Source organism: Mesoplodon mirus, assembly GCF_964341445.2.
Source record: "Mesoplodon mirus genome assembly, chromosome: 18".
Classification (NCBI taxonomy): domain Eukaryota; kingdom Metazoa; phylum Chordata; class Mammalia; order Artiodactyla; family Ziphiidae; genus Mesoplodon; species Mesoplodon mirus.
The window spans coordinates 2,823,519-2,836,007 of record NC_138994.1 but is presented as its reverse complement, the minus strand read 5'-3'; the positions used below and the strand labels follow the sequence as shown (position 1 = coordinate 2,836,007).

General features: G+C 53.9%; 1 protein-coding gene across 2 annotated transcripts; it reads left to right on the top strand.

The window, feature by feature from the left end:
• Positions 1 to 1,136: 1,136 nt before the first annotated feature.
• CDK5RAP3 (CDK5 regulatory subunit associated protein 3) lies at positions 1,137 to 10,804 on the top strand. Of its 2 annotated transcripts, XM_082604651.1 has the most exons (15): positions 1,137 to 1,245; positions 1,470 to 1,515; positions 3,286 to 3,417; positions 3,700 to 3,800; positions 4,164 to 4,212; positions 4,867 to 5,045; positions 5,545 to 5,681; positions 5,847 to 5,991; positions 6,375 to 6,485; positions 7,214 to 7,292; positions 7,865 to 7,953; positions 9,274 to 9,479; positions 10,205 to 10,376; positions 10,467 to 10,489; positions 10,566 to 10,804. In XM_082604651.1, exons 1-15 carry the CDS (start codon positions 1,240 to 1,242, stop codon positions 10,705 to 10,707), a joined length of 1,617 nt encoding a protein of 538 aa, XP_082460777.1. In that variant the 5' UTR covers positions 1,137 to 1,239; the 3' UTR covers positions 10,708 to 10,804. The 2 variants fall into 2 exon arrangements, with proteins under 2 accessions (XP_082460777.1, XP_082460778.1); XM_082604652.1 differs by having other exon boundaries at positions 10,467 to 10,804.
• Positions 10,805 to 12,489: the final 1,685 nt, after the last annotated feature.

Sequence of the window (12,489 nt, the reverse complement as noted above, 5' to 3'; positions counted from 1 at the left end):
GGAGGCACGCACATCCAACCACCTAGGTGTCATCCTGCTGTCCCCCAACCACACAGCCAATCAATTGCCAAGTCCTGTCCATTTTCCTCCAAAACATCTCTGAAATCCAGTCCTTCTCTTCCTCCTCATGCCTCTGTCCCAGGTCAGGCTCTAACTCCTGCATGATAACCTCCTGACAGTCTTATCTCCCACGAATCCATCTTCTTTGCAGTCAATCCGTACAGGTCCCTCCCTGTCTCAAGGCTCAAACCCTTAAAACCCTCCAATAGTTCCCCTCTGTCTGCAGGGGTGAAGTCCAAGTTCCTTCGTGAGATGATATGATACAATACTACCCTTCCGCCTCTACAGTCTCTTGTGCCTCAAACCTTTCACGGCACAGAGGCTGGCCTGCCTGCAGGGCCGGCTTCATGCGTGGGAGACCTCTGCAGTTCATATTTTTTAACAAGGGCATTTTAGTTTTGCACTGGACCCCGCCAATTATTTGGCTAGTCCTGCCTGCCTGTTTTTCCCTGCACCCCCTTGCAGTTTGTGGTCTGCAAAACTTTGTACAGTCTCCTCCACCCAGAACACCCCTCCCACATCACCCTCTTTCTGCCGCCCTTCTTTTAACACTCAGTTTAGGTGTTATCTTTGGGACGCCTCCCTTGACCCTCATCCCTCCCGATCCCTGCCCTAACCACACAACACATAGCAGGTGTTCAACACTTGTCTATTACATAAACTGAGAAGGCAATGTGTGACAAGTGCCACAAGAGACCTTCAAACTACGATCGATCGATCGACGGTAAAGCAAGGCAAGGAGAGAGAAGGCATTTCTAACGACCTCCAGGTTCCTCAGGGGGGCGCTAGGACCTTGTCCGCAGACGCGTTAATCCTTGAGCAGAGGGCTCTACTTCTGCCTGGCCGGAAGCGGCCGGGATCGGCTCTTGGGCGCCGCCTGCCGCAATCGCGTCGCCACTGCAGCCCTTTCCGGGAGCCCCCGCCCCTCCACGGCCGTGAGCCCGCCTCACGCCTCCCATTGGCTGTCTCCTCTTCTCCCGCCCTTCCCGGGCTCAGCCACTCGGAGCCCCGGGGTGGGTGGGGCTTGAAGCCCGGGTGGAGCGCGCGCCCCGATTGGCTCTGAGGAAGGCGGTGACGTGGCCGGAGGAGACCTAAACTGAGGCTCAGCCACACAACCACTGGATTAGTGGTAGGCGGGGCGGGCCCGGGTCGGCGGCCAGAAGCGGAAGTGGTGGAAAGATGCAGGTTGGGGGACAGTAGCTGGGGAGGTGGGGAGCTGGGTTGGGACCCCTGAACTGAGTTCAGCCCGCCCGTCCCTGACCTGCTTCCCGGGCTCCCTCCGGGGCGCGGCCCTCCCCGGCCTGTCGTGCTGGCCCCGCAGGGTGGCGGTTGGGTCGGTGAAATGAGCGCGCGAGTGGCTTGTTCGCTTCCAGGACTCACGCCCCGTTCCCCGCCGTGTTTCCCTCCAGGACCATCAGCACGTGCCCATCGACATCCAGACCAGCAAACTGCTCGGTAGGAGGGGGCACCCCCGCTCAGCCAGCTGTCAGGGGGAGGCTTGGCCCCTTTGCCCCCTGTCACCAACAGCTGGAGTCCCGACATCCCAAGGCCCCTGTTGAGGCGTTGACCACTCGCCCTGTTCTATGCCCCCATCTGTGGCCGGATTGCCCCGCTAAGAGGAGCGGGAAGGAAACAGACATAGAGTCTGTACTTGACCTGTGTTTTCTACTTTAACATTTATAACGTGTTGTCAATCATATCTTTCAGGCACAGAGAGGGTGAGGGCTTACCTTAAAGATGGTCAGCTACTGAATGGCAGATCTGAAGTTAGAACCTAAGTCTGTCAGGTTCCAGTATCTATGCTTTTTCGTATTATGCCGAAAAAACCTTTTTTTTTTTTTTTTCCGGTACGTGGGCCTCTCACTGCTGTGGCCTCTCCCGCTGCGGGGCACAGGCTCCGGACGCGCAGGCTCAGCGGCCATGGCTCACGGGCCCAGCCGCTCCGCGGCATGTGGGATCCTGCCGGACCGGGGCACGAACCCGTGTCCCCTGCATCGGCAGGCGGACTCTCAACCACTGCGCCACCAGGGAAGCCCTGGATTAATTGTTTTGATGCTGGTTTGTCATTAAGATGACATCTGTTTGCCTCATCCCTTTGCTTCTACTTCTGTGACATCTACAGAATTTTTCTTTCTGAAGATTTTAGAGGAATATAGTGGAGGGAATATAACTGATAACTAGCGTGGGCCCTCAGTGTTTGACCAGCTGACAGATTTATTAACAAGGGCAAGGTGGCCACTTAGTGGAGCTTCTTTAGTTTCGTTGAAGATTTGTCCCAACTCTTCAGCACACGTACACTCTTGATGTCATGAAAAGGACCAATAAAACAACAACCATTTATTGAGGGTTTATTCTATACAAGGTGCTGTTTTATGTGCTTGACATGATGAAAATGAAGATCACTACAATTCATTGAGCCCTTGCCATGTGTCAGACACAGTGCTCAGTGTTTTACCTTCATTCCCCCTTGTACTCAGTATCTTTATCATCCCCATTTTACATGTAGGGAAACTGAGGCACAGAGAGGTTGAGAGACTTGCCCAAGAAAGTTAGTAATTAGAAGCCAGGACCATCTGACCACAAAGTCTAGCTCTTAGCTCTCTCCTACTGAGGAAATGTACATGGCTCTTATCCACCTATACCCTCTACTAAAAACACAGATCTGGGCCCAGAATCCAGGAGGTCAGTCACATGGGTATTCATGTGTGCAGGATGATACTTCACTGGTAAGAAGAGACCAGTGTTATCTAGTCCTTAGGGCGCTGTAGGTAGTAGGGGCTTTGCAGTTGTTCATTCATCTGGTATTTGCATAACCATCTTGTATTTTCCATTGTCTTGGTTAATCCCAGCCCTGAGGAAGTGGAAGTTGAATAGCATCTGCTGTCAGTAAGAAAGACACAATTATCCGTGGAAGCAAAAATATCATGGGGAATATGGTCCAAATTGGCACTTTGATGTCAGGACCAATTTAGAGTTTTACTTTATCCCTGTGTTGAGGTAGTTGCTTTATAAAAGTCACACTGTGGATGAAGTCAGGTTGCTGGAGTCTGTTTAGCCCCAAGCATCCCTTCGGGCCTGTCTTCATTCCCATCTTCCCGTGACCCCCACACCTTAACCAATATGAATACAACTTTTAGCCAATGCCTTAGCATATTTCACTTGAATCAGTGATGGAATTTTGGCCATGGGAATGGAAATGCTGTGATTTGGGTGTTTCTCCTGTAGACTGGCTGGTGGACAGAAGGCACTGCAACCTGAAATGGCAGAGTCTGGTGTTGACCATCCGAGAGAAGATCAATGCCGCCATCCAGGACATGCCAGAGAGCCAAGAGATCGCCCAGCTGCTCTCTGGATCCTGTGAGTGCTTTGGGGCTACATTACTGGACCCCACCCCTTTCCTGGGGTGGTACATATCAGCTGAGCTGCTCCCTTTTCTTTAGCCATAGGGCTGACCCCTAAAGAAAGAGAGGTTTTTATTTGGGGGTATAGATGCTTGTTTCTTTCAACACAAAACGATGAAGGGGAGAGCTATGCCTGCTAAAGTTACCAGCATATACGTGAGTCAGCCATGCGTGGTGGCCACAGTGGGTGGGGAAGACACTGTAATTCTCAAAGTCTTTGTTCTTCCTTGCTTTCCAGACATTCACTACTTCCACTGCCTAAGAATTGTGGAGCTTCTCAAAGGCACTGAAGCCTCCACAAAAAATATTTTTGGCCGGTACTCTTCACAGCGAATGAAGGTAAGTGTGGGCGACGGTGGTAACACGCAGCTGGAGGGTCCAGTCCAGGGGGGCAGAGCCTGTCTGGTCTCGCTGAGGATCCCGTGGAGACGCCTACCTGGAATATCTCCCCCACTTTCTCTCCATCCCCACAGTTTATGCCAAAAGTAGATCCTACCCCTGGGTTTACATTTGCTCTGGGGATCGCTTGTTGGCACCACACTCTTAAAATAGAGTGGGTGGTCCAGCCAGCATTATGGAGGAGGACGGGGAGTTGGATGTGATGCAGAGACCGGGAGAGCCTCCCCGGCTGGGGGACTGAGCTGGGATGCACTCAGCGGCTGCTGAGTGCTGTTCAGGCCCACTTCCTGTTTCTTTTCTTAGGATTGGCAGGAGATTGTAGCCCTATATGAGAAGGACAACACCTACCTAGGTAAGGTGGCCCAGCCCAGGAGTCCCCATGTCCATGGGGGAGGCCCACTCCCCACGTTCTGAGACAGTGGGCTTCTAGGAGGCACAGTTCATGTGGGGGAAGAGGCCGGGGTGTAGATGTTTGTGAGGTGGGAAAATAAATTCCACGAAGAGTGTTGGGAGGAGGACGACCACCAGGCAGGTCGTGGGCATTTGCCAAGCAGGTGTGTGCAGGTCTTCCACCAGTCACCTCCTGGTGGCTGACCTGTCCACTGAGCACAAGAGGCACGGGTTGTCCTGGGAGCTGTATCGGGGGCCTGAGGGAGTAACTAAAGGGCCGACTGTAGTTCGGGTTGTGTTTTCTAATAGTATAAATCGTTATAATAGCTAATATTGACCGAACACCTACTACATGCAAGGAATTGTACTTGTGTTTTATGTGGATTCTCTCTCTTGATCTTCACGATAACTACTATTGCTCCTGTTTGATAGCTGAGGATTGGATTAGAGAGGTTAAATGACTGTCTTAGGTTCCACAGCCAGGAAGGGGAAGGGCTGGGAGGCCACCCCCGGGCTCTTCGCCACCCGACTAGGGTATGTTTGTGCGTGTCCTTGGGGCACGCCTGCCTTAGGGTGTGCAGATCCGGGGTGAACTTCCTGGGCCCTCCTTTCTCAGTGGAACTCTCCAGCCTCCTGGTTCGGAACGTCACCTACGAGATCCCCTCCCTGAAGAAGCAGATCGCCAAGTGCCAGCAGCTGCAGCAAGAATACAGCCGCAAGGAGGAGGAGGGCCAGGCGGGGGCTGCCGAGATGCGGGAGCAGTTCTACCACTCTTGCAAGCAGTATGGCATCACGGTGAGTGGGCATCACAGTGGGCGGGCATCACGGTGAGCGCGACGGTGGGCAGCGGGTTCTTGCCATGGCAGGAGGACGGACACCTGGGGCCTCTGTCTGTCTTCCTGGGCCCGACGCCTTTGCTTCTGGGAAGGGCTTCCCTCTCAGCCTGGTGGGGCCCTTCTCAGGCCATTTTCTTGCCTGTCTCTAATCTTCAGGCGTGTTCTTTATTTTATTTTATTTTTATTTTTTTGCGACACGCAGGCCTCTCACTGTTGTGGCCTCTCCCATTGTGGAGCACAGGCTCCAGATGCACAGGCTCAGTGGCCATGGCTCACGGGCCCAGCCGCTCTGCGGCATGAGGGATCTTCCCGGACCAGGGCACGAACCCGTGTCCCCTGCATTGGCAGGCGGACTCTCAACCACTGCGCCACCAGGGAAGCCCCAGGCGTGTTCTTTGGTCTGTTGTGCTCCGCTTCCCACCACTTCTCTCTGAGCCCACCTCGTGGATCCTCTCTAGGGGGACAACGTCCAAAGAGAACTGCTGGCCCTGGTGAAGGACCTGCCGAGTCAGTTGGCCGAGATTGGGGCGGCGGCCCAGTCCCTGGGGGAAGCCATCGACCTGTACCAGGCCTGTGTGGGGTTTGTGTGTGAAAGGTACCGAGGGCCTGTTTCTCCCCAGTGTTGGGGGGACAGTTTAGCTACTTCCCCAGCTGTGCTCTCTTCTCCACTTGTATTTTCCCCACGTGACATTTGAGAGGCCGGGCCCATGCTGGCCTCGTGAGTGGGCAGCAGGAGGGTCAGCTGCCTGCTCCGTTGCAGCCCCACAGAGCAGGTGCTGCCGATGCTACGGTTTGTGCAGACGCGGGGGAACTCCACGGTGTATGAGTGGAGGACGGGCACGGAGCCCTCGGTGGTGGAGCGGCCGCACCTCGAGGAGCCCCCTGAGCAGGTGGAAGAAGACGCGGTAAGACAGGCCTAGGAAGAGCTGCTTCCTCCCCTCATACGCCGTCCACACCCCACTTGAATTCAGAGTCCAGAGGGAAGAAAGGGGTATTCCTGTGACAGAGACTGTAAGTGGACGGGCCCAGAAGGCCCTACCCCTTTATTTTTCTGGCTTTCTTGAGACCAGAGAATAGATGAGCTCTGAAGAGGCCCAGCAAGCCGGTCGACTTTGAACTGGGACCCCTTCAGTCCCCTGAGCTCTCTGAAGATGGGCTCTCCTTTGGGAACTTGGAGGCCATTACGCTTAAACGGTGCACTCCCTACTGAAGCAGCCGAGGCCTAGGGGAAGGCAGGCCCCTTTATTCACCCGTCTTCTGCGAGCTAACACCTTTTTCCCCCTTCCAGATTGACTGGGGTGACTTCGGGGTGGAGGTGGCATCTGAAGGAGCTGGCCCTGGCATTTCTGCCCAGGCTGCTGGAATTGACTGGGGCATCTCTCTGGAATCGGACTCAAAGGTTAGGATGCCCTCTCGGTCCATCTCTCTGAGGACTTTGTGTGATTGCTGCTTTGGTGATAAAGAAAGTGTTGTCTCTGTCTTTAAAGACATCACATGAAGTTCATAGTTCTTGGACCAGGTGTAGTCCAGTGTGGGGCAGAGTTTCCAAAGTGACATATCAGAGTTTTGACCTCTTTCTTATGGTGTTCGGGGCAGGTATGGGGATATAGGCAGGTGGTACCTATATGCATGGGCCCATAGTGCCATCTTTGCCCCCTCCATCAGGGCTGCAATGTGCTGTCATTGAATTTTTTTTTTTTTAGAGCGATTTTTTAAAAAATTTATTTACTTTTGGCTGCGTTGGTTCTTCGTTGCTGCACGTGGGCTTTCTCTAGTTGGCGGCGAGCGGGGGCTACTCTTGGTTGCAATGCGCGGGCTTCTCACTGCGGTGGCTTCTCTTGTTGCGGAGCACGGGCTCTAGGCACACGGGCTTCAGTAGTTGTAGCACACGGGCTCTAGAGCGCAGGCTCAGTAGTTGTGGCACACGGCCTTAGTTGCTCCGTGACACGTGGGATCTTCCTGGACCAGGGCTCAAACCCGTGTCCCCTGGGTTGGCAGGTGGATTCTTAACCACTGCGCCACTGGAGAAGCCCCATCATTGAACTTTTGAGGGCTTTGGTTTATTCTGGCTCCCTTTGCTGGAAAAAGTTCTCCCAACACTGCTGGGGTTCTTTACTCTCCACCCAGGAAGCTGGGGGTGATGAGATAGACTGGGGAGATGCTGCTGCTGCTCTGCAGATCACCGTGCTGGAAGCCGGAACCCAGGGTGAGTGCACCCCTCCCTGCAGCCCTGGCAGAGCCTGCCCCGGTGTCTCTAGAAGCAAAGAGAAAGCACACTACCAAGATTGGGCTTCTCAGACATTTACCTGGTTTTTCAAAATCATGATGATGTGAGTTCAGGCAGATAGAGAGAAGTTCTTAAAATTAAATCTAGAAACTCTCAACTTTTTGGATACTGAATGTGGGTCAGCTGTTCTCTGGGAGGTTCCGAGAGGGCTGATAGGCTCTGAGGCCTGACCTGGTCCCCCCTCCCCACAAGCTGAGAGTAGGGATCTGAGCCACTAGAGGGCAGTGCAGGATGAGACTTCACGCCCACTAGCGTGAAGGAACTTACCATTCTTCGGAACCCAGCTCTGTGGTCCCCCTCACAGACTTGGGTTGGCGCTAGTGCCTGATTAGGGCTGAGACAAATGGGAAAGGGTAACCCTTCCCACTTGGGTTGGAACAGGAAGTGGCCTTAGTGCAGTGTCTGTGTCCATATTAACCCACCAGGACTTCTCAAACTGAGAGTCTTCTCCAGTCCTCAGCAACTTTATCACTTCTCTCTCTTCCCGGCAGCTCCCAAAGGTGTTGCTAGGGGCCCAGATGCTCTGACACTTCTTGAATACCCTGAGACCCGGAATCAGTTCATCGATGAGCTCATGGAGGTACCTTTGTCCTCTGGGTGAGGCGGGGGGCGGCCTGGCACCAGCATAGGCGGCATCGCTCCAGATGCCTTACCTGACCCTTCCTTTTTGTGTAAGGATGCTGAGCACTTTCCTTGTTCTGGAGCACGGACGCACATATTAGGATGCTCCCCCATTCATTCAACTGTGTTTATCATGTACTTCCTAAGCCCCTGGCACTGTCTTGAGGTGCTGAGCAGCGAACAAATCAAAGTCTTTGACCTCATGGATCTTATATCCTAGTGGGGAAGGCAGACAAGAAACAAGACAAACAAGTAAAATATGTAGTATGCCAGGTGTTAACATAAGTGCCATGGAGAAAGGGAGCTGGGGAGGGAGATGGGGTTACTGGGAAGGGCTGCAGTTTTATGTTGGTGGTCAGGGAAGGCCTTGTTGCCAAGGTGACCAGTAAGTCAAGACCAGCAGTGGGTGCAGAGAGAGCCATGCTGATATCTGGCAGAAGAGCTTTCCAGGCAGGGGGAGCAATGCAGAAGCTTTGAGGGGGGAGGTGTCCTGCACGTGTGCTGCACAAGGAGGCCACTGTGGCTGAACAGGGGAGCCAGGGGAAGTGGAAGAGCCCAGAGAGCCGAAGGGAGTCGGAAATTTGGCTTTTCTCTGAGGGAACTGGGAAGCTGTTGGAGGTTTGGAACGACATGTTCTCATTTGCGTTTTAGTATCATCACTGTGGCTAAAGTATCCAGCTGCCTAGAGTAAGGAGCCAGTGTTCTTGGATCTTCTTTCTGGGACTGGGAAGCAGGGGGCTTGTCTTTGTTAATCTCTGGGTCTGTCCACTTCTCGGTGGCCTGCTGGCTGGGGAGGGCCTCATGGAAGGCCTTGTCCTCCCCAGTCTAGTTCAAGTTTCCATGGTCCAATAAAAGTGACAAGATATGCGGCTGGTTCTCAGATTCTTCCTAGCCTTTTCGTCCAGGGCTTCTCAACTCAAACATGGATTCCTATTCCCTGAATCTCATCCTTCCCATGGAGAGAAAATACCTTCACTGGGCAGAGAGAACCCTTTGAATCTCTGCATCGTAGTTATGTGCCCCATAGCCTGGGAGGAAGGAGAGGGCTCCAGGGCCAGGTAAGGCCTGAGACAGCAATGAGGGACTGAAGGGTGATGGTGGAGGCTGCCCCGAACTCCCACGTTATAGTTGGTGAGTTTCTAGCAATAAAAATGTTCAGAGGAAATAACTGCTCCTCAACCCGCATCTAACCCTCACCTTATTCTTCATTTTGACCAGCCGGAGGGCCTAGCTTCTGAGTTCTTTTCTCGGTTTGAACCAAATCCTCTTCTGTCCACAGCTTGAGATCTTCTTGTCCCAGAGAGCAGTGGAGATGAGTGAGGAGGCAGACATCCTGTCCGTGAGCCAGTTCCAGCTGGCTCCAGCCATCCTGCAGGGCCAGACCAAAGCAAAGATGGTCACCATGGTGTCGGCACTGCAGGATCTGATTGGCCGGCTCACCAGTCTTCGAATGCAACACCTGTTTATGATCCTGGCCTCACCAAGGTCTGGCTTTCCCCTTGATGTTGGGCTGTTCAAGGGCGTGCTGCAGGGCCCTGCCATCTCGGGCAGCCCTGACTCTTTTTTTTTTTTATAAATGTATTTTATGTATGTATGTATGTATGTATGTATGTATTTATCTATTTATGGCTGTGTTAGGTCTTCATTGCCGCACGTGGGCTTTCTCTAGTTGCGGCGAGCGGGGGCTTCTCATTGCAGTGGCTTCTCTTGTTCCGGAGCACGGGCTCTAGGCATGTGGGCTTCAGTAGTTGTGGCTCGCGGGCTCTAGAGTGCAGGCTTAGTAGTTGTGGCGCACGGGCTTAGTTGCTCCACGGCATGTGGGATCTTCCCGGACCAGGGCTCGAACCCGTGTCTCCTGCATTGGCAGGCAGATTCTTAACCACTGCACCACCAGGGAAGCCCCAGCCCTGACTCCTTGTTTCCTCGTCTCCATGACCCCTTAGACCTCATCCCTGCCTCCCATAACTGCACCATCCCAACTAGGGATGGCGGTTCTCTTTGGGGCAAGGTGGGGTGGTTTGAGGTATGCAGACAGAATCTGCCTCCCCTGTAGGATGGGGAAGTGGGAGTGGTATTCCTTGCAAGAAAGGATTGAAGGATGTGGAGGCTGAGAGGTCAATTAGAGACTTGGTTTCCTGAGCCTCAGCAGTTGGATGGGGACACCCAGGTTGCCCAGCGACACCAAACACTTACCTGAGTGCCCGGCCCAGGTATGTGGACCGAGTGACTGAGCTCCTCCAGCAGAAGCTGAAGCAGTCCCAGCTGCTGGCTTTGAAGAAAGAGCTGATGCTGCAGAAGCAGCAGGAAGCCCTTCGGGAGCAGGCGGCTCTGGAGCCCAAGCTGGACCTGCTGCTGGAGAAGACCAGGGAGCTGCAGAAGCTGGTGAGACAGGAAAGGCAAGCCCGCCCAGTTGCTGCAGAATGAGGTCCCTTTGTCTCTGCTTCCTGCCCACTCCGTATCACTGTCTTTCAGATTGAAGCTGACGTTTCCAAAAGGTACAATGGGCGCCCCGTGAACCTGATGGGAACCTCTCTGTGACACGCTCCCCATTCTTCCTGCCTGTCTTCTCAGCCTTCAGGATGGAGGAGGGACAGCCAGGGGCCCTTCCCAGCAAGAGACCAGGCTGACTGGAGGACGGAAAGCCCCAAGACGGAACCATCACCCAGATGGTTGCCTTGGCACTCACTGTACTCTCTGCACGAAGCTGTTTTAATTGGTCCTGTGACCCATCAGCCTCAAACCACAGCTTCTGCTCTTTCTCATTATCTAGTTGGACTTAATAAAAGAGGAAGGGACTCTTGTTTCACTACTGATAGTGCCGTTTTCTGGGCCTGGGGTTGAGCCTGCATGGGGTTCTTGATCCTGTGGAGTGCCAGGTTGGGGACTTCTCCTCTTTGCTTCTGGTGACAGGGCTGGGCCCCGATTAGTATCTACAAATGGTTCAGCAAGGGGCTCTGGGGTAGCTGAGTCAGCTGGGCCCCTTTCTCTCCATAGCCAGGCCCAGACTGCCCCACTCAGGCCAGAAGCGCAAGGGGAGCAGTCAAGCGGCAGCCTGGTTGGAGCCAGCAAAGCTGTATTTTCCTTTTAATCACAGCTTACCTCTAGGCAGAGGGAAAATGCGATTTGCGGAGGAAGGGTCTGATAAACAAGGTGGGGACAGGAGTTGTCACCTTCACAAGCTGCCTGTCCACTTCCTACCCATAACTGGCTGCTCTGTGATTGGATAGAGCCCACCCCAGGCTAGCACCCTTCTCCCCGGCCACCTACCCATTCCCATTTCCCAGGAAGGGTAGGGGTTGGGGGTGGCCAGCAATTCGATTTTAATTTCATAGCAGAGCAGTTGATTCATGGCTCTTTGTCGCTGGCGTTGACTCCCGTAATGACTTTCCATCAAAATGAAAAGTGGAGTGACACCACTCATTATTCCTGCTGCTTGTTATCTCAGTTCTGGGGAGGGCCGCCCCCTCCCTGCTGCCTTTCAGCCGTCCTGGACAGTGAGTGATGGGCCCTATTAATCACCGACCCCGCGGACTCCAGCGGACACACGCTGTCCAGAGGAGAGAGAGATAAGGCGGCATGAACTGCTCGAAGCCGCTCGTATCAATTAATGTCAGCCCATCGCTTCCCCCCAATCTTTGCCCGTTCACCTCCCTCCTTTTGGGGGGATTGAAAGTCTAGGAATTGAAGATGGAAAAATATTGGTGTGGAATGTCGAGGTAAAACTGTCCTTGGAATAGAAGGACATCGAGGGGCCTGAGCGGGCTGCATCCTGCCCTCAGCTGCTGTGAAGGCTCTCGGCGGGGGGCGCTGTCTGCACCTCTCAGTCGCTTTCTCTCAGAGAATGTCCACTACCTTCTGGCCCACCTGTTTGGCGGCTGGCTCCACTGGCCTTCTGGCCTGCTCCTGGCAGCTGCCACCAGCTCACCGAGGCATGCTACGCCAGCCCACTCTAATGTCCCTCATCCAGTCACCAGCTCTTACATGGGCTCTTCGCTCGCTGGCACCCGGCTTTGGGGAGAGGCCTTGTGGTCATGTGACCGTGGCAGGCTGGCTTCAGGCCTCCAGAGCTCTTGCTTCTGCCCGCGCAGAGGAGTGCCTCGCTTGCCTTCTCTGCCCTGCCTGGGGCCGACAGGAGACATCGGATGTGCTGAAATTTGGCCATCTTTGCAGGACAGGAAGTAGGTTTAATAGAAGGTTTTCTCAGCAGATTTTGGCCACCTTGGTAAGCAGTGGGGCTAGGGGACTGTTCTCTCAGAGGAATTGGGCTCGTTTCACTGCTTATCTGGTGAAACGAAGGCCCACTCAACCCCTAGGTTCATATAACAAGTTTCTTAAAAGCCTTTGACTCCATAACATTGGATTTATTCTCCAGAATCTTTAGCACCATTTGGCTTTGACCCTGTGCTTTGCTTCCTGGGTCCCACTTTCCCGACCACCCTATGGCACTGAAGATCCCACCTGGCTGTTTGACCCCTCAGGAGGGCAGCTCTGTGTC